The following is a 21,366-nucleotide window of genomic DNA, read 5'->3' as shown; positions in this document are numbered from 1 at the left end:
TCCTGCTTCCGAGCCTCCAGCAACGGGATTGAACATGCGAGGGTTCATGTTAAGTGTGGTTTAGACACGAACTAACAAACCTGTGATGTCCCTGGTCCTGGTGTGAGATGTGAATGCCTCACCTGGTATACAGGTCGCTTGGTTTGAGCCCGACTCATAAAGACATTGAGTGCTCATTTTACAACTTCACAGTGGAACAGACAAACTCCAGCTCGACACCGCTAAGTTTTATAATTTGAGAAGTTGCAACAAGCCCTTATTGGCGTTACCCAACAGCGGTCATCAGCCTGTCGCCCACCACCATCAAGACCACTCGCTGGTCTCCGCTCCCAAAAACAACTAACGTTGCCAAGGCCACACTACACAGATCACGTTTACGCCTCAAGTCAGTGTGAAGCAATGACTTTCATGTTGTGTTCTGTTTGGCGTGTCACGTTATGTATTAATGTATCGGTGCGTTTTATGACTGCTGACATTCCCCGCACACAATGTATCCTGCACAGGATCCGTGGCACCCCCCCCATAACCACGGTTTCAAATTCCCCCCCATCTGATGAAGGTGTGAAGGTAGCAAAAGGAAACGCAGTAAGGAGCACACGTATGTACATGTTTTTTTTAATTGTCAGCGGAGCGATACAATCACGCACCACTCCGAGGCACGGTCACACAAACACATTTGTCATATTTCATTGGGTTTGTATTTTGCGTCATCTGCTTCAGTTTCGTCCTCTTGTTGCCCACCGCGTCCAGCAGCACTTCTGACCATCGCTGTTATACACAGGGGCAGGAAACTGATCCTGAATACAATCACGTACTTGTTTATAACTTTGATAATGTTATTGTTATTTTGCGTTTTTTTTTGTACGTTTTCCGTCATTACCAACTGCCCTATTCAAGACCTGAAAGAGAGACAGGCAGCACTAATACAGCCTTCCAATTATTTACACGCACACACTCGAAGAGGGGGGGGGGGGAATAAAACCGAAACTCAAGTGTGAAGTTATGCAAGTCAAGCAGGACACACAAGCAACAACCCTCGCTCAGCCCTCAAGTCGAGCTAGCCCAGCCTGCAGCACACTCCAATCTAGTCCACGGGTCAGAGCAGAACTGGGTTACAACCTGAAAGAGCCACAATTTCGTGGTACCGATTTATGAGTATTGAGATGACTATTGATAAACACCATTTCTTTTAAAATGGTTATCACATTTTGCACTTTTGGATGGCCACGCAAAATTATTGGAACCCAGTCGAGTAATGCCACCTCAGGTGGGTAACCGTGCGGGTGAGATCTGATTTGGGCTCATGAACTAACAAAAGCCCCTCCCCCCACGCGCCGTTTGAGTAGCCGAGGCTGTGCCGCTGCACCCAACCAGAGGCCACCAGGCACATGGAGCCCAAGGTCAGCGCAAGAACGATGGGGTCCGCATGCTCGCCATGCCACTCGCAAACAAGTCCAGCACATTTACAAAGTTAACGACCAGACGGAAGCTCGTGCTCTGACGCAACGCGCAGCGTTGGGCTCGGGGCGAGCCAGGCTGGACAGGTCGTGTGCACTGGCTCTGCGTGCGCAGCCGCATGCAATGGGTCTTGCCACAAGAGAGCAGTGGTTACAGCCTGTCTGGACCTGCAGGACCACAGCCAACTCCCAACAATCGACTGCGGCCTGTCATGCACCAATAATATTTCAACAATCCAACGACGGTCCTCTGAGGGCTGTACAATGTAAATGGAAAAAGCCAGATAAACTTAACTCTTTACCATTCCAAGATGGTTGCAAGTTGCAGGGTGGGTGTCTCGCTCACCGCCAAATCTCAGAACGCGCAAGCAGTTAGCGTTAATTTTATTCAGCAGCGTTTTTAAAGACATTGTACTCACCACACAGAACTGTAGCGACACGACCGCTCTTGATATCTGGCGCCAAATTGTGCCGCGCCCTCCCACATGGCCTTGTGGGAGCCTCGGTACCGTTCCGTATTTCTTCCGACGACGTACGTGCACATCGGAACGTACACGTACGTCATGGGAATGGGTTAACTTGCTCTTTATTGGCTCATGTATAATTTAAATAGTTGTGCAATTGGCAGGAAAACATTACTGTGCATCTGAAATCGTTTGGCGGACCACTTCTCACGGCATCACGGACCACTACGGGTCCACGGGCCACAGGTGTGGTGGAACCACTGCGCTAGAGGTCACCTTTATCATGCAAACCGGCTCCCACAGGGCTCCGCTGAGAGCAATTAATACAATAATCCGTTACACCATGCAAGATCAATGAGACTTCAGTGCACCAGCCTATGGGCCTTCTGCGCCGGCGCACGGCAGGTCTTCAACGTTGCACCGTGCGGCTTTACACGCTACGTGAAAGTTCTGCACCAAGTCCGACGTTTCGCTTCACGTGCTGGGAGCTTCCTCAGGAACTGAACTTCAGTTCCCCAAGACAAAGCGACAACATGTCAGAGAGCAATGTAAAGCCTTGATTTGACCATTTTGTATTCTTGGTTCTTTCGGTAAAGTCTCGTAGATAGAAAATAAAATTAAAAGCAAAAAACCGCCGCACAGCTTTGCTCACTTTGAAAGCCCTTATAAGCATATCAAAGTGAGCAAAGCTTATAAGCAGTTGCATTTGGAGGCGATCGAAACGTCGTGGTTTTTTGCTTAATTTTTTTTCTATCTCCGTGACTTTACCGAAAGAACCAAGAATATGAATTCCTACAGTCACAAAAGTTAAGTAAAAATTTTACCATTTTGCCTTTGCAGACCGAACATCTTGTTGATTTGACTGGGGGCGGTTTAAACCGCTTGATAACTTCGCCTGCTAACGCAGATGCTGCCAGAAAACATGGGATGTTGATGCCGGTACGCATGCGTTTTATTTTATCTTTACATGGTGCCGGACAGACCAGTGACTGCCCGCTTGCAATTTGCTGAACTCGCTTTGCCCACAATCACAAGCGCACAATGCATTGTGGGGTTGAAGTGAATGGGGAACTGTGGAACGGGGGGGGGGGGGCGCGAGGTGGTTGAGAAGGCAAACTTGGTTCGTTCGTTTGATTCGCAGCCACAAAGCAACGGGCCACGGGCCAAACTACGATTCGGTTTTCCGCAAAGTGGCGAAAATGCAGCGGTCACAATTGATCAAAACAGCCGACAACACCGAGTTTGTGATAACACGTAGACTTGTATAACGGTGATTTACAGACGGAAGGCCGCCTTGCGGTGTGTGCTGGTCATGAGGGTCGTTTGACCGAACTTCACCACGCTGGTCAATGCGTCTTGGTGGAGGCGGGGGGGATATCATTCGCCACGAATATCGGTCGCTGATGGAAATTTAACGCAGGGAGCTGGGTTCGTAGAAATAATCTCTGCGCGACCATTCCTAAGTTGAAGAGCTTATCAAGTATTTGTATCGGCTGTGTAAAGAGATCATGAACCACTAAAGTTTAGCCAACTCGAGTGGCACTTGGCAGGGCAGACGTTCAGTCTGCACCCGCTGACTGCTGCAAATTGGTTACGTCACAAATCTTATCGAACATTAAAGCCTCATTTGTAAGCAAATCGGTTTATCGGCTACGCTTTGACCAAACCGTGGAGCGAAACGTCACGACAGCATGCAGAGCAACATCCAGTTGCAGCAACCCAAACACACGGCGGGGCACCGTGCAGAGACCGCCAAATCCCACGCAACCGTTGCGACACCGCGGCCGGTCAAGCGGGCGCGTGGCGGTGGTTGAACGGTCACCGAGGGGAGGTGAACTTTAACCCTCGGAGAAGTCAGACGCCCCATATAGGTGGGCCGCGCGCGCACAAACACACAATCAGCCACTCACAGCACACACACAGCCACTCACACACACAGCCCCACATTCATTGGCTTCGAGCAAAATAATCATAGCGGATACACGAGAGCCATACAGAAAGGTGCGAGTTACAGAGCGTACACACGCGCGTACGTGCTTGTACAGCCACACTACGCATACACGCATATGCACATCACGCGTCGGCGTGCGTTAGTATAAATATACAATCGTGTGCACGAGAGGCGGCGGAGGCGGTTTTCTCTACAACTATTTGCAACTGCCGTGGTGCAGTGGCACCGTGCCAGAGTTTGATTCCTGGCCGGAGCAACCGTCACGTCCCAGCGAGCATTGGGCAGTACCAGTTGATAACCAGTCATGGAAATTCCACATTCCCATGGCAGAGACGTCCATCCACAGGATGAGCACTGTTAACATCTCTCGAAGGGATACCACGTTGTGCTGCATGTGAGATGATGAGGACTGCACAGCGAGCCTCCCAGGGAGGCGTCTGAGTTTGTTGCTAGGGGCCAGCGACAGAGCGAGCACTTGCCGATGATCCTGGGTTCGAAACTGGGTTTCCGACGTCGCCCGTGGGTTTAAAGCGGGTTCGCAAAACGAGCAGCGAGTTGACGAAGTACAGAAACCCAGAACCCCCCACATTTGAAACGTTTCTAATTCCCGCACCGAGTGGGTGAAAGGCATTCTGGCCGTGAATGAACGCTTGCTTTTGGTTCGACTTCCACGTGAACAATGCATTTCTCACGGGAGGGAGTGGGGAGCCCAGGTGTGGTTTGGGAATTGAAGGGGTCTCCGTCCGTCACGATATCCGGCGTCCACAGGGCATTTTCTCACGCGGGGTGGTGCACTGCTCACCGCGAGAGTTCCGTATTGGAATTTATTGCCCAGGCAGCACCGCGCCGATGAGTAGAATTTGAATGGGAAGACGCGGAGAGCGCACCGCTTTGAGTGAACCCTCATCGACACCGACAAAACGCGTTCGCCACCTCTCGCACACAAACGCTACAACGCGCGCGCGCAACAATTCTAGGACGTACGCAATAAGTACACGCGCACATACATACGTATCGGCAAACGCACGTCACGTGTGTGAACATTGCATTAACAGGATGGGCATGGGGGGGGGGTGAGGGAAAGGTGAAATTAACACAACAAAAAAGAAGAAAATCTGGATAAAGAAATTAATAAAACATTCCAAGCATTTACGCCGTGCCAAAACGATTTCCGCAAACTACGCGTGACGCTCGTATGTACAGTGTATATATTACAAAGGCAATGCTCTTCTGCCCTCATCCCCAGCGCTAATTCCCCATCGTGCATCCTGGGAACACAGGGATGCACGGGGAGCCCCCCCCCCCCCCTCCTGAATTTGCATCCGGCAGCACGTTCACTTCGCCTGCTGCTGCGCGCTGGCTGCGGTGGACAAGGCAAACTCGCAAACGTCGCGGACTGCACCACGGCTGCCCCCCCCCCCCCCCCCCGTAACGGGCACCGGCTCGCCCAACGGATTTGCCAGGGGCCAAAAAGTGAACATCGGAAATGAAAGAAAAGCGGTCAAACACGGCCGGGGCACAGGCTCGAGGGTGGTGCAAACTGGCCAAACGGCAAAGATCTCCGCCCTCAGCCCTGCCCAGCACGGCCACGACGTGCCGCCCAGTGCTCTCGCCGACGTGAACCAACCAATGGCGAGTGGTAGGCCTACGCTTAAGCCTAGCCAATGAGTCAACACGAGCCACCCGCGGTAGACCTCCGTAACCATAACTCGCCAACGGGCCACAAGTGCTCTCGCACAGCTCGTGACTCGCGCTAGACCTACGGCGAAGACTGAACAGACTCGCCAACCGGCCACTCGTTCGAGCGCTGACCGCAACCAACTGGGCAACCGGCCGCTGGTACGAGCCCCAGCGATGGCCGTATCCCAGCCCCGCACACCACCCCAGTGTCCTGCCACACCCCGGTCACGTTTTGTTCGCTCGTCAGTTCCGGTGTTCAGGAGGCACATTCTTGCGCCCTTGCAGCCGTCCCGATCTCGCTGCTGCTGCCACGGGGGGCGGCACGCCACGGCACACGAAATCCGTCGGAGGGGAAACGAGAGAGACACGCGTCACCTCGCGTTCGTCGGGCCTTCTCGGGCGGCGGCCACGCCCTCGCTTGGGACAGCGAGTTGAGGGGGGGGGTCCAGGCTTCACGGCCGCTACGTCCTCGCACACTTCTAACGTAGTTGACGGGGCCCAACTCGGCCGCGGCTCGCTCAGCATTGACGTAGTTCGGAGGTGGCGCCGTGGGGAGCCGGGTAGTGCAGGTGGTGGCCCCCGCTGCAGAGGCTCTTGGCTGGGGGCGGCAGAATGAGGCCACCGCCCCCGCCCGCCCCCTTCTACCAATGCCGGTTCGGCACTTGGAGGCGGAAGAGGCAAGGCGGCGGCACGTCAAGAAGTTCGGCGTGGAGGTCAGAGGTCAGAGGTCAAGAAACGCGCAGGAACGCGAGTCTGCTGGCTACCGGTGGAAGCTGTCCGTCGATGAATTGGCCACGAGTGAAGTTCCACTTGCTTGTGATTGGTTGTGGCCAAGACTGCACACACACACGATCCGTTGATGTTGAAGACGGCATTGCTCGTAGCCGGCAGTAGAAAGTTTTTGCTCGAAATTGCCTGTTGGTAGACCGCTTGCTCGCAAATTGGTTGATAGGAGAAAGCGGCGCTTGCACTCGATTGGTCGATCGTACGGATCGCCCACGTGCGATTGGTCGATCGTACGGATCGCCCACGTGCGATCGGTCGACAAGTCGTGGGTCGGGTCCCACCGCCCACTCGTACCGCGCGCAATCGTGGGGCAACGGCCCGACCCTCAATGTCAACGTGCCGCCACCGTCGTCGAGCACTCGCGACCTCCGCTGGGGCTCGCGGAAGGTCGACCCCACAAAGGAGCCCAACCGCCCCCCCCCCCTGAACGTTCTCCCAAAGTCACTCGCGCGGGAGCGAGCAAACGCTACAGCCAACGCGACATTCAAACCTCGGCGGCTCAAAACAAAATATTACATACACGGTATACACATAAATTACAGTTACTGTCGTTGTGTCGCCAAGGCGACAACTCGCAATCCACGTGCTTCTTCGGCTGACTCTTCAAGTAGAGCAACGCGATCGCTGTCCAGACTCCAGCTGAAATGATCAACCCCGCGGGTTTTTTCTTCGTCCCTTCCGGAACGGCCGGTTCAGAGCCGAGAAGATCTACCTGCCTCACATTACGCACCGAACGACGCGCGAGAACCCAAAAGCACAGCGGGGATGGGAGGGGGTGCAGGGGAGGGAGGGGGAACTGCGCACAACGCGGCCGGTAAAACGCACACGGCGCACGGCAGACGACTCTCAACGGCGAAAGGCCGCACGAAGGCGACGGACACCGCCCGCACCGCCCCAATCCCCGCTCTGTGCGAGAGCTCCGCCGAGGCGCGACTGCATCCATCCCCACGAGGGTCTGGGTACGGAAACCCTCGACGGAGCGGCGGTTCCACGCGTGAGCGTTTACCGTGCAAAACCGTGACAGTCCGCATATTCCCCTGCCCCCTCCACCACCACATCACCCATTCCGCGAACGCGAGTCCCCCCTGGTGATATTTGTTCTAATCATTTTTGTGAGACACGAGTCGGGGGGGGGGGGGGTCGACTTCAAAAGCCGCCGTGCGTGCGCCACTCACGCCCACGACTCCCCCGGCGACGGCGTTGCGCGTTTTTAACGATCAAAAGTGCGGCGCTCAGATTCTGTGCACGCACGCGCGTACCCCCCAACGTAGCAACCATTTCTCCAGCGGCACATCCCAACCGAGCCGGCGCAGGACAGCCCCCCCCCCCCCCCTCCACCGCCCCTCTTCCAGCACAGCCAGTTTTCCCCCTGGCCGAGCCACTCGGCCCAGAACGACGTCCGCATCTGGACGGGAGTGGGTCGACGCACGGCAGGGTCGCGGGCGAGGCGGCGGCGGCGGAGAAGAAGACGTACCGGGAGAAGAGAGCGCTCGCGCGTCCACGCTCCATTTGGCGGCACCAACGCCGGCAATCGGTCGTGCGAGGCAGCGCAAGACGGCGCCGGACCCACCGCACGCGGCAGCGCAAGGGGCTGGCATTTTCAAAACCTCGCACCGCGCAGCACGCACACTCACACACACTCACACGCACGCACACTCACACACACACTCACACACGAGCATCGCCGTCTCTCGCCGCAACTGCTTTTGAAATGGACAGCAGCGTCGGGACACACTAAGTGCTTTACGTCCAAATTAGTTTTTTTCACAAGCGGATTTTTTTTTAAACTATGGAGGCGCGAGCAGCAGCAAAATAAGAAAAAAGCACGCAGCAAAAAGAATCCAAAACACGACACAAATCCACGACCTCCGTTTCATCCCCAGCCGTGGCTATCCGCGAACTTAGAATTTGCGAGCCACCGTCACAGCCTCGGGGACGCCGTGTTTACCCGGCGGTCACAGCTTGGGGCATAATAAGCCTCAGTCCCCGCAGGATCTCGGGAGTGAATGAATCCCAAGCCATTCCCACCGAGTTAAACTACAAACTTTACCAGGTGAGGCCCACTGAACTACGTAGCTCTTTTTCAGAAGTGACCTGGCCGCAAATGATAGCTCAACGAAGTGGCTCATCATCATCACGTGGACAATTTATAGCAGCTAAATACTCTAACAGGCGTGATGTCGATTCTAAATGTGGAGGGAAAAACCGGAGGACCCGAAGAAATATCCACGTGACCACAGAGAGACACGCAAAATATAAAGCAGCAGCAGCAGGCGTCAGGGATCGAGCCCACGACCTCCTGTAGACCAAGGCGAGGGAGTTGATTATATTGGTAGTTTGTGCCGTCCGGGCTGTGCGGTTTATAGATCTCAACTTCGTTTGATCCGCTAACCCCGAATTAAACATCGGCAAAAGTCAAAAATTATATTAAAAGAACACCAACTTGAAAACTGGCAAAGGTTCAGCGTCAAGAAAGTAGGATTCTGCCGAGTAGGCAAACCAAGTAAACGAATTAATTATCTCACGAAGCACAACATGATTATGTGGCATATGAAACAATAATACAGTAATACAATCTATCAACAGCAAGAGGAGAATCGATGAATCCGTGGTGGGTTTGGGTAAAAATAAAACAGAGTGGGTTCTCGAGTTTTTTAAGTCCACGTTTTAAAATCGTCGATGTTTACACTCAACAAGGATCCGACGATACGTGTCTGGTCGGCATTCGAATAATCGGTGATTAATCGATGGCCGGGTGGAGGAGGGTCCCTCCCGAGACACCAACGAGCAAGCCCCTGCGGCATAGGTGCACCAGTTCACGACCCGGTTTGTCGTGAATCTCAAATCTCAACAGGGGTTCTCACCTGCACTTAACCCTCTCATGCACGAGTTATACACCATTTGTTTTCTTTTTGGTGGGGGGGGAGATGGGAAGTAGGGGGATAAATGTGATTTTAGGAGTTCAAGGAACGTGTTGAAAAATAATTTCTCGTTTAGTTCTATAAATAATCCAGCTGGGTGGGTCAGTGGTACAGCGAGCAGCTCACAATTTCAAGTGTAAATCCAGGTTGGGAGGGGGTGGGTGACTCCGTGACTCGGCCCATCATTCCTCCCGAGGTCGATAAAACAAGTACCACTGTGAGAAAGTCAACAGTGGGTTTTGTCCGATGGATAGATTCACACCTGCCATAGGAATTAAGAATTTTCAACACTGGCTTCTGCAGGGCTGTAAACAGATGATGAACACTGCATTGATGCTCATCAGAGCAGGAAATTACTTTACTTTTTTTTCCCTTACGTGTAAATAACAGTGACCCACCACCTGTGGACATGACGCATGAGAGGTTTAAGCGGCGTGCTGAACGGGACATCCCACACCACTTTGGCAGTTGTGACCGCGACGTGCACAGCAGCAGAGACGGAGAAACAGCCGGAAGAGGCTCCCCCCCCCCCCGCCTGCTCGCGGCAGACCGAGCGGTCACACGGGACACGCACGCGGCCCACTGACAGACAGGGGGACGCAAAATGCGGACATTTTGCCACGGGGCCTCGTGCAAAAGAGGGCCCCAAAACAGATGCTGGCGCACGGCGTCACGGCCCCGGCTTTCCTCTCCGAGTCTCAAGAGTCTTTGATCGTGAGGCTAAGAGCTGGCGAGGCCTTCCCGGGTGAATAAGAGGCGGCCGCAGCCAACCCATCGCCGGACTTCGTCTTCCCCCTTTTCGTTATTTTCAGACTCGGCGCGCGGCGCGCCCAACGGCACCTCAACTCACGGGGAAGTTTCTCCGGTTAGGTTCCACGCCGCGTGCTGGCGGACCCCCGCACGCACTGGCCCAGCAACGCCAACACAAAAATCTCGTTCCACACAACTTGCCAAGGACGAAAATAAAATAATATTCACGAGGACGACGGGAGTAAGAATCTAAAATTAACTTAATCACAGCTGAGCCGAGTCCAGGCCCATCTTGTAAACACAAAACCTGCCCACAGCTCAATGGAAAAGAATCGCTCAACGCTCACGCGGGGGTGGGGGCGGAAAATGTCGCCGCCCCCAAGTCTGCCGACACTCGGTCTGCACTCGCACGCACAAAGACAAAGATCCCCCAGGTAGCCCGAACATACTGTTGGGGCAAGTGCTGTTAAGCAAGCACCAGTGAAGGCCGGCACGGCACACGAGCGGGTGGGGCGGTCAGCACCGTGGCCGGCCGCCTTTGTCTCCCTGGTGGCGATGTTTACTACGCACCGTACCAGGTACTCATTTGAATGAGGCCGAGTCGATCCATGGGGAGCCCAGGACCGGTTCGGATAATCGTCACTGGTGGTGTTGGCCGTGAGCAGGAATCTCGGGTCACCGCCGAGTAAGCAGCGCAGCTCACTAACCGCTGCACGACCGCTCACCGACACTCGTTCTGCATTAGCACACTCACACACACTCGCGCACACTCGCACATACACACAGATCCCCGAGCGTAGCCCGAGATGCGATATGCGCCGTTAGCAAGCGCCTATTAAGGCCGGCACGGTACAGTCGAGCGGGTGATGTGGCGGGTACCAGGCCCAGCCGCCTTTGTCTCCCCCGTGATGATGTCTACACACCACACCAGGTACTCATTTGAGGCCGAGTCAACTTCGGGGAGGGACAATGACCGATTCAGATAAGTCACCGGTGTTGGTGGCCGCTACACTCCGCGCACACGCAACACTCGACGGCCTCTCCCGCTCCCCGACGTTGGGAGCGAGCAGCGGCGTGCGTCTCGTTTCGCGAGCGGAGCGGGGAGCGCGTGGACCGCAGCGTGCGAGCCACAGGCGCGACCACGCACACAGACCTTGGGCCACGGCCGCCTGTGGGTAGCGGCGGCGGCGGCAGCCTGTGCCACAGGTGAGGAGGCAGCACACCCACGCCGCTACCCACAGGTGAGGAGGCAGCACACCCACGCCGCTACCCACAGGTGAGGAGGCAGCACACCCACGCCACTACCCACAGGTGAGGAGGCAGCACACCCACGCCGCTACCCACAGGTGAGGAGGCAGCACACCCACGCCGCTACCCACAGGTGAGGAGGCAGCACACCCACGCCGCTGCCCACGCCGCCGCACGGAGCGGGCAGCGCAGCACGCGGACAAACTCGACTCCGCCCCAATATTTGAACTTTTCCTTAATTTTTTTTTGCATTATCGATTTACATATTTTTTTTTACAAATGCATATTATTAGTACTGTATTTTTGCTTATTTTTCTTAAATTAAAGTTAACATTATTAACAGTACTTTTAAACGGCATCTATGTTACACCTTAAGATAGATTTTATATATATATACACGACATACTCTATTATACTTCCCCCCCCCCACATTTCTGCGCAAGTCGCTATTCACAATCCCGCCCGGGAGATGCAACATTCCTGCCACGTGCCGGCCGTAACGTTCCCAACCAACGGAGCTACGGGCGTTCCCTCCGAGGAGTTCAAAAGACCGGGAACGGGAGACGTCATCGCAAGGAAAGCCATCGACGGTGGCACCGCTCCTCGACAAAGCGAGGAGCCGGGTTGGCCTCAGCGGCCGACGACATTCAGCAGGGGGACAAGAACATTCCCACCAGAGCACGTGACGTTCCTGCTGAAATCGACACCATTGTTAATACCAATCCATAACATTCCTGCCAGCACCTAAAACATTCCTTCCCCAAGGGACCTCCAATATCCCGCTAGACTTGGGGTATTCTCCTTCCACGATCCGCAATGTCACAGACGGGACCGGTGATATTTAAACAACATTCCTACCCTGGGGGCACGACATTGTCGCCGGGATCTCACACGTCCCAGCCGGGGGTCGCACAGACGAGTCGGATACTTTACGACGACGGGAACTTCGAGGTTGGGGCACCTGCTACTGACGTGCGCCCACTCATCGCTACATCACCTGCCCCGCCTAGCGGGGGGAGGGTACCCTGACTTAGAATGGGGCAGGAGCATCGCCCCTAACCCCCCACCCTCCGCGTGCCCCCCTCTCGCTCGACTCCTCTTCCTCTCTCATTCGCTCTCTCTCTCACCCTCTCATTTGCTCTCTCTTTGGTAGTTAAATGCAGTGTTTTGTTTGTTACGCATCGACTCACGAGCCATTATAAAATCAAAAGCCGCGAATAATAAAACAATCGTACAACCCTTACAACTACCACGGCGACGGCAACAATTATAATACCTGCAATCTCTGCACTACCTATGTGGCAAGTTGCCTTAGTTTGGCTCTACGAGCATTTCAGAAAAAACGCACCGAACTATAGGAGCATTTTTTACAAGTTCATCATGAACACGCACGCACGTCACGCACGCCACGCACGGAGGACCTTGCATAATATACGACACCGGCGTCCCTAAAGCGACCTCCAAACACTGCATGATGCACAAGGTGAAAAGGTCGCTGGGCGAGCGCTTCTGCTAACGGTAGGACAGCCTGGACGCTGGACGCTCGCGAGCACGAAACGCGCGAGAAATCCGCGGAAGCGCCTCGGGTGGCTTGGGCAGAACCCGGCGTTCGCTGGCGGCAGGGCGGTACGGCAGCGGCGACGTGCGGTGGGGAACGCCGCCGCAGCCAATCGGTGGGTCCGAACCCCATCCCTAACCCCAACCGCTAACCCCTGGTTCCTCACCACCAACCCTTATTCCTCAACTCCAACCCGACCCCTATTTCGCACCCCTACCCTAATCCACAAGTCTCCCCGTAAACCCGTCTTTGCTTTTCCTTGACATAAAAGTTAACGATACCCCCATCTACCTTCATCAAAAGCCTGCTCGGGTGCCCCATCTCTGGTTTAAAACAAAGTCAAACAAATCGACTCCAATGAACACCCCCCCCCCCCTCCCGGACACACCCAACTCCGATTGACCGCGGCATTCGTTTTTCGCAGCCAGCGGCGCTTCGCACCACAGCGCCGGCACCGCAGCGAGGGAAGGCCAGCGAACACCACGAGTGCCGACACCGGCCACGCATTTGAGGGCGGAAATGTGTTTCCCCAACGTGGGAGCTGCAGCGAGTAGCAGGGACTGCAACGGGTTGCACGAGCCGAGCGGATTCCAGCGCTGCCGATGAAGAGAGCGCGCATCGACGCCACAGCGGCCGGGACGGCTCGCCCAAGTCACGTCGGGGTCGAGCCTGGACGGTGTTCGGGAAGACACGGGCAATGCCTCTGGTTAACCGCGTGAGATGCAAACGAGATGCGGCTCAACACCACTCACGCAACAGAATCATTTAGACGGCAGGGGCAGTGCCACGAGGATAGAGGGGTACTTAGAGTAGGGGAGAGGTGAAACCAGCGGCTGCGTGCGTGCGGTTAATTGGGAGACTACGCAACAGGGGCTGCTACGTCACCCACAATGCAAACGAATGTACTCAACAACCGTGCTCAACAACAACAAAAACCCAACACAAAATCCCTAAAAAAAGAAAATGTCAGATCATGGCTCAAAATCGGGGAAACACAAGTCCTCCTGCAAATGCAAACTGCGTGCATCTGGGGTGTTGTTGCAAGGCCTCCCTAGGAAGAGAACGAACTCCAGACGGCTTGGGCCATGCCGCAAGTCCCACAGACTGCCCCAGCCACGGATCGGCCGACCCGACGGGCGCCCGTAGGAGTTCTCGCTCCTCGACTCACAAGCGGGAGGCGGGAGAACGGCCCCCCCGCAACCCAACTGGGCGAGGGAGGGCGGGCGGCACCCGCTGAGCGTCAACCGTGCCGCGGAGCACGCAACAACGCGCGTCGTCAAACAAACTAAAAACCGCGCTCGCTTTTACCGACTGGTCGGGGGAGCAGCGCCATCCAGAATAGAAGGCACCTGAAGACCGCCCACGGTCTCGCCGCACAGATGAGAGGAAAAAAACACGAAATCAAAACGCGCGGCTTCGTACGCACGCACCAAGCCTCTGCGATAGTGTCAACGTAAAACGACGACGCTCCAGGGATCTCCGGCAATCGCGCACGTACTTTGTGCCCAAACGGCCCAAGCCTCATGCCAACGATTCGGCCAAACAAAATCTCCGTACGTAACCGAACGTGCCCCCCGTGTTCGCGTTTAAAAGTCCCGCGTACGACGGCCTCTTTCGGTTCATCCGAGCGAGCTGGCACGACGTGCACGCGAGGAAAGGCGCGGGGGGGGGGGGGGGTGGGACCGACGGCGGTGGTGGCGGCGGCGGCGAGGGTGGGTGGCAATTCCCACGAATTTGTCTGCGGCTACGAAGCTGCCCCGGAGACCCCCATCGGAGTGCCGCCAATGCGTCTGGGGGGCTGTGGGTCGCCGTCAGGTCCTCACGTTGTTTCAGCCCAGATTTTTTTTATTATAAATGTTTTTTCATTTTTTTTATTCCAAGCATCTGCGGCAATAAGCAAGCGACACGTAGTTTTATTTTCTACTTTTATAAAAAGAGACCCCCGTCCCGCCTCCGACCGCGACACTTCATCTAGGCCACGTGTCACCGCAAGAGGCGACACAACAGCCCCCCGGTCATTAACCAACCCCCCACGAAAACACACGGGGCCCCCCCTCCCCTCACAGCCCCTCACAGATAAAAGGCTCCACAAAACCTCTTCAATTTCTACAAGTTGCCACCGCCACCACCGCCATCGCCTCACCCCACGCGCCGCCAGTCGACCATCGCCATCGGCGTGAGGTCGTCGAGCGAGAATGAGCGGAACCGCACGAGAGTCATCGGGCAAAAACCCTCTAGACGCCAGCCCTCCCCTCCCGCGCTCACGGCGACTGCCCCCGTGCGTCGCCAGGAGTCGCGGTGCCAACTGAGAACGGGACGGAGCCGTCGACGACACATTCGGTTGAAATCTTAAAATGAATCCGAGCGGGGGGGGGGGGTTGGGGAATTCGCCAGGAAGAAGGCCCCTGGCCTTTGCGCTGGCGACTGCTCAGGGGAGGAGGTGGGGGGGGTTCATTTGCTCGAAATAAAAAAGATTTTAGCCCCAGGCGACTGCAGGCCCCTCTCGTCACTGGCGGCAAGGGTCAGCCTGAGCAAGCGACACGACCGAGCAGGACCGGGATGCGCCCCGCTGTGGCACGGCGTGAAACGGGGGGGGGGGGGCGGGAACGACGACGATGCCCAGAGGCAGCGGCCACCAATTCCGGCAAGAGCGCGAGCGGAGCGGCTGGGGCCGCGTGCGTGTGAGGTAGCGGTTGGCGGTGCAGGGGGGAGGCCCCCCCCCGACCTCTTCCCTGGGAATCCCCCCTGCCCCCCCCCCCCTCCTGCCCCCCCCGCCCACCCCCTCCTGCCCCCCCCCCTTCCCACTCCACCAACCTAGACTGCGCCGTCGCAGCGGCGTTCCCGGCACAAACGGCCAAGAGAGATCGCGCCGAAACCTCGGAAGCCACAGCGGCGTCGGCGGCTCTTCGCGTCGGCTGCAGAGCCGCCGACGGTCAGCGGGGGGGGGGGGGGGGGCAGAGAAGCGAGACGACGGGGCAACTCGCAAGAAGATCCTTGTTCGGCCTGGTGGGTCACGGCGAGCCCGGCGGCGGCACGCCAGCACGTCAGGCGGCACTTGCCGAGGGGCTAGGATCAACCGGCGACGATTGACATGCAAGGCGAGGTCCCCGCCAGGTGCTTTTGCCAGTTTCGAGTAGCTAAGAAATTTAAATGACACGCACGACCGTTTCCCCGACGCTAAAGCTCTGCCATACGCGCTTCCAGGACACCCTCCCCTCTCAGGCAATCCTTAAACCCAACGTCACTCTACTTGCACGCTCATTCGCGCTCTCTCTCCACACCGCGTACAACAGCAACGACGACACCGGCAAGAGAGCGCGCACACAATGTCGTTACAGCGCGCGCGTCGTTACAGCGCACGCGTCGTTACAGCGCCACGTCGTTACAGCGCCACGTCGTTACAGCGGAACGCCGACGCCCGTCTTGTGGAAGTGTCGAGGATCACCGCTCTCGGGGGTGGGGGGGGGCAGTCAGAGCGCACCGGGTCGCTGGCCCACACTCGCGCGTGACACTGTTAGTGTTCGGGTTTGCGGTTAAAGTCATGGCAGAGTCAGGATATTACAGCCAGGCATACACTGGAGGGTCCTGGAGAGCATCCGGTGTAAGGTGGCGGTGGGGCCTACGAGCGTTCGCGTCGACGCCAGCACGAGGATTAGAGCTACGGCCGCTGCCACGCGTCAAGGACAGAGGTGGATTTGTTTAACGCTTCCACCGCGACATCCAGGCCGGTCGATAAATCCTGGCCACCCCCCCCCCCCCCAACTCTGTCGGGGAGCCAAAGCCGAAGCAATCTAAGGCAAGTTGCAGCAGCCTGCTCGACACCGCATCACACCGCGCGCTCCGTGTACATCGCCAACAACGCCCGCCCGCTCGCCAGAAGCAGCGCGCACGCATGCGCCAGCCTATTTACATCGAGGGTCCGTTCGAGAGTCCAATCGGTTCAACAGCTCTGCTTCGGTTTTCAAGTAGTAAGAACGTCCAGTTATGGCTTAGTTACCCGAGCAACCAGATCTTCCGCTCCGTGCCGTTCGGCTGCCCCGCGTCCCGCCCCTCCCGTTTCCAGCGCGTGTTTGCGTCTCTCCCGCTGCTGCGTCGCCCCCAGGCGTGATTGTCCACCACGTTATTGCACATAAAACTCGAGCGAGCTGCTGGGGTTACGGTTGTGGGGGGGGGGGGGCGGAGGGGTAGCACGCTGCTCGAGCGGAGGAGGTGGCTCTGCTGTCGCATCCAGGCCTAACGTTTTAAACATTAAAACAAGCAAAATAATTACAGGCCGCACTGATTGGGCGAGGCGCGAAGAGAGGCGGATTAATTAGCGCGTTCGGAAGCGATTTAAAAAATAAAACGAGATTTTGTTTTCAACTAACAAGCCGAAAGGAACAAAAATCATCAAAAATAAAAATGTGAAAAGTAGATGATGATGATAATAACAATATATATTTTTGTTGTTTTGTTTTAACTTCCCGCGGGGCATCTGCACGTGAAGGCAAGGTCGCGGCCTCGCCCGCCCCGGCTTACGGATCGCACAAAGGGTCAAGGCACTTAAGGAAATGCAAAAAAAACTAAAATAAAAGTACGCACGCAATGAAAGGACGATCGAACCGAAGAAATTTAAAGAGTATCCTGAATCAAACGATAAAATCATCTCTCTTTTTGCAATTGACATCGCATGTAAAAAAATAACATTTTCCTTTAAGTTATAACAAAGTGTTGAACATTAGCCCAAGCAACTAAGAACATTTACGAGAATTAAAACGTGCTGCGATTCGCTCCGCTAGCCGATGCACCTCTGCGGTGCCGATCGCCGTTCCCATTGCTCGGGCAAACACTTCTTCATCTCCACAGGCCCGCAAGTAGCGCTGTCCTATGTACACATTTTTTTACTTTTATATTTTTTTTCATAGCGTTTTTTGTTGGTTTTGTTGTTTTCGTCGCAGGTTGCTGCTCTCCGTACTTCGGCGCACCCTAGCAATTCTACGTGAACATTAAAAACTTAAAGGGACCGCTAAAAGGAAGCAAGAGCAAATTGATCTTCGCGAGTAAAAACGAAAAGAAAACGAACGTCATCCGATCCTTGCACGCGCAAGAGACAAAACAAACGAACACTATCCTGGGAGGCGGCGCAAAAAAACAATCGTCCCTTGTCAACCTCGCAGCGTGCGAAATGCACCAACCACACTACAGCTGAATCGGAAACAAGGAATACAAAATAAAAAAATGCAACAAAAGTGTATTTTTCCAACCCTAGCTTCTCCTCGAATCCACCCGAAATTCATCAGCAGCAGGGAGGTGGGGCGGAGGGCAGCCGCTGCCGCCGGCAAGTTGCCGCTTCGGCGAAGAAGACGCGTAAGAAGGTGATGGCGGCGCAGGAAACAGGAAAGCACCAGGCAGTGCTGCCCCCGCTTAGGCCTGGGTGGCTACAGTCCTCCTCCCCCCCGCCCACCCCCACACGGAGGCAGGAATCGGCTGCCGGGTGCGAAGAGAGGCGCGTGGTGGCGGGCTGGCGGGCGGCCCACGGTCGACCATCCGAGCCGAGGGTGGCGGGGGGTGTCGGGCGACGTCCACCCTGCTCGCCCCGCTCGCCCCCCCCCGGTGGCGGCACCCGCCGCTCTCTCGCTCTGCCGCTTGCGCGCCCGTCAATCGGCGAAGCCGCCCGTGGTCGAACCCGAGGTGGCGGCGCTGCCGCCCCCGCCGGCGGCCGGCAGCTGCTGCCCGCCGAAGCGCTCGTTGTAGCGCGGGTAGTTGCGGCGGGCCGTGGGGTAGCGGGCGGGCGGGTGGAACGGGTAGCGGCGGCCCCAGCCGGGGTTGCGGCCGCGCGGTTCGCGGTGGTAGCGCCCTTGAGTTGGGCTTCCGCCGCCGCGGTCGCCGTCCATCCCGGCGCCGCCGCTCTGCCTCGCTCTGCCCTCGCCTCCTCCAGGAGAATCGACGGGAAGCTGAGCGACAGGGAACGGGAGACGGACGTCACGGGGACGAGCACACGGCGAGCTCCCGCGCTAACCCCAGACTGGCACAGTTGGCTACGTACAGTGCGAAAGAAGTGCACCGTACACACAGGCAAAGGTTATGCGTAAGCACCTGAAATCTAGATCGAAAACTCATTTCTTTCTAAATGCTTTTTGGGTTCAGTTTGTCGTCCTTTCCCCCGCACCTCCGATTACCACGGTTGGCTACGTAGGGTGTGAAAAAAGTTCAACGTGATACAAGGGACCAATGGGCGAAACCTCTCTCTACGTCTACTCGACGCGCCCACCACTGCCGCCATTCCCCCCCCCCGACCCCCGACGCTCGCGGTTCCACTCACGCCGTCGGCGTCGTGCGCTCCCGAGGCCGCCGCCGCCACGGAGCCGTTCTCGGCGTTGCCGTCATCGCGGGTGCCGTGCGGGCCCTTGTCGGCGGCGGTTGCCGTCGCCGTGGCCGAAGGGGTCGGAGCAGGGGCGGCCGCCGTCTGGGACGCGGCGGCGGCCTCCGGCGGCACCGGCGGCGCGCCCGACGGGGCCTCCTTGGGCGGCCGCTTGCACACGTCGGCGTAGCTCAGCTTCTTCCCCTCCTGCGGAGTGAAACGGGCAGCGCGATATTGCGGTTAAGCCCGACCGAGCTCGTTTGATCTCATCTCACGGAGATTCATAGAGCAGCGCCTTTGTACAAGGCGCTTCACGATAACTGTAAAGTTGTGTGTGAGATGACGGCAGTGATGAGGAGTGTTGGTGTAGCTGTGGCGACAGTGAGGAAAAGGTGGAAGTGGTTAAGGAGGGGTTGGGGTCGTGATAGGGAGGGGATGGAGTTGGGATAGTGACAGGGGTAGTGAGAGTGATAGGGGTAGTGAGTGGTAGTGATAGGGATTGGGATAGTGATAGGGGTTGGGATAGTGGTAGGGGTTGGGGTAGGCCTGGTCGTAGTTGGGGGGCCGGGGCAGGGAGTAGCAGTAGGATAGGCAAGGGAGAAGAGTCGGTGGTTGTTTTAGGGAAGCTGGTTAGTCACCAGGACTGGTTGATGTGCAGTGTGAGTTGGTTCTAGTGAAGGGGAGCAAGACGGGAACAGGAAGGTGAGAGCAAAACCATAAAACTAAACCATTTCTAAGACCCACAGAGCTACGAAGCGACCCGGCCACAAACGACGACCGACATCAAAACCCTCGAGCGCCGAGGCATGCGCCGTCAGGTGGACTTACAGAGGCGGCGGGCGCCGGCTGCTTGCTCAGAGCGACGAGGGCGGGCGCCGGCGGAGACGCCGTCGGAGCCGGCCCGGCCGGCGCGGGAGCGGCCGTGCCGGCGCCGCCCCGGGGCTCCTCCCTGGGCGCAATCGCCGACGGGACCTCGCGTGCCCCCCACTGGGGGGCCGGCGCCGGCGGGGGGTGGGCGGGCGCCGGCGTGGGCGCCAGCAGCAGCAGCGGCGCAGGAGGAGGAGGCGGCGGAGGCGGCGGCGCGGCCCCCGTGTCGCCGGGCCGGGAGACGGGGGTCTCGTCCGGCTTGGCTGGCGCAGGCTGCGGTGGCACCGCCGCCACCGTGATCTTGGCGTCTCTGCGGGGAGGGGGTGAACGTTGTTCCCGTGAGACGCGGCAGCGGCGCACGACGGCAAACACGCGACGCGGTGCCGGAGAATAACGGACAGAACCATAACACGCGGCGTAAACACGCTGTTACACGATGGGTTCCCCAGGGAGCATCGGAGTTTTAACAATGAACCAGAGTGAAGCAGGGTGAACCAGGGTGTAGCAGAGTGAACCAGGGTTTAGCAGTGAACCAGGGTTTAGCAGGGTGAATCAAGGTACAGCAAGGGTGAAGCAGCAGCTGCTGCCAGCCCTGCAGATGCGGGTGGCGCGGGTGGCGCGGGTGGCGAGGGTGGCGAGGGTGGCGAGGGTGGCGAGGGTGGCGAGGGTGGCGCGGGTGGCGCGGGTGGCGAGGGTGGCGAGGGTGGCGAGGGTGGCGCGGGTGGCGAGGGTGGCGAGGGTGGCGAGGGTGGCGAGGGTGGCGAGGGTGGCGCGGGTGGCGAGGGTGGCGAGGGTGGCGAGGGTGGCGAGGGTGGCGCGGGGTGGCGAGGGTGGCGAGGGTGGCGAGGGTGGCGAGGGTGGCGAGGGTGGCGAGGGTGGCGAGGGTGGTGAGGGTGGTGGGCTGTACCCGGCGGCGTGTGGGGTGGTGCGCGCTGGCTGGTCGAGTCGCCCCGAGGGCAGGGAGAAGGGCAGGCGCGGCGGGGTCGTGGTCACGGTGGGCACGGACAGCGGCGAGGCCGCCGCGGCCTTCTCCTCCACGGGCGGGCCCTGCACTCCGCCACAACGGCACGGACACACGTGAAGCGTACACACACACAGGGTACACACACACACACAGGGTACACACACACACACAGGGTACACACACACACAGGGTACACACACACACAGAGGGTACACACATACACACAGGGTACACACACACACACAGGGTACACACACACACACACAGGGTACACACACAAAGTACACAGTGTATACACACACAGTATACACAAAGTACAAGAAGACAAAGATCCCCCGTTTAGCCTTTATATACTTTTGGGGCAAGTGCTGTTAGCGAGC

General features: G+C 57.3%; 1 protein-coding gene across 2 annotated transcripts in view; it reads right to left on the bottom strand.

The window, feature by feature from the left end:
- Positions 1-17,406: 17,406 nt before the first annotated feature.
- LOC144736667 (uncharacterized) overlaps positions 17,407-21,366 on the bottom strand; it is a 34,576-nt gene continuing 30,616 nt past the window's right edge. For both annotated transcript variants that reach the window (XM_078619238.1, XM_078619239.1), the window contains exons 14-17: positions 20,930-21,069; positions 19,984-20,332; positions 19,117-19,362; positions 17,407-18,748 (exon numbers count right to left, since the gene is read on the bottom strand). In XM_078619238.1, coding sequence (XP_078475364.1) covers positions 18,452-18,748; positions 19,117-19,362; positions 19,984-20,332; positions 20,930-21,069 — 1,032 coding nt within the window. In that variant the 3' untranslated portion in view covers positions 17,407-18,451. The remainder of the gene's footprint in view (positions 18,749-19,116; positions 19,363-19,983; positions 20,333-20,929; positions 21,070-21,366) is intronic.

This window comes from Lampetra planeri, chromosome 62 (genome assembly GCF_965212315.1).
Source record: "Lampetra planeri chromosome 62, kcLamPlan1.2.h2, whole genome shotgun sequence".
Classification (NCBI taxonomy): domain Eukaryota; kingdom Metazoa; phylum Chordata; class Hyperoartia; order Petromyzontiformes; family Petromyzontidae; genus Lampetra; species Lampetra planeri.
The sequence above is the reverse complement of the archived record's forward strand: the minus strand, read 5'-3'. Positions and strand labels throughout refer to the sequence as shown.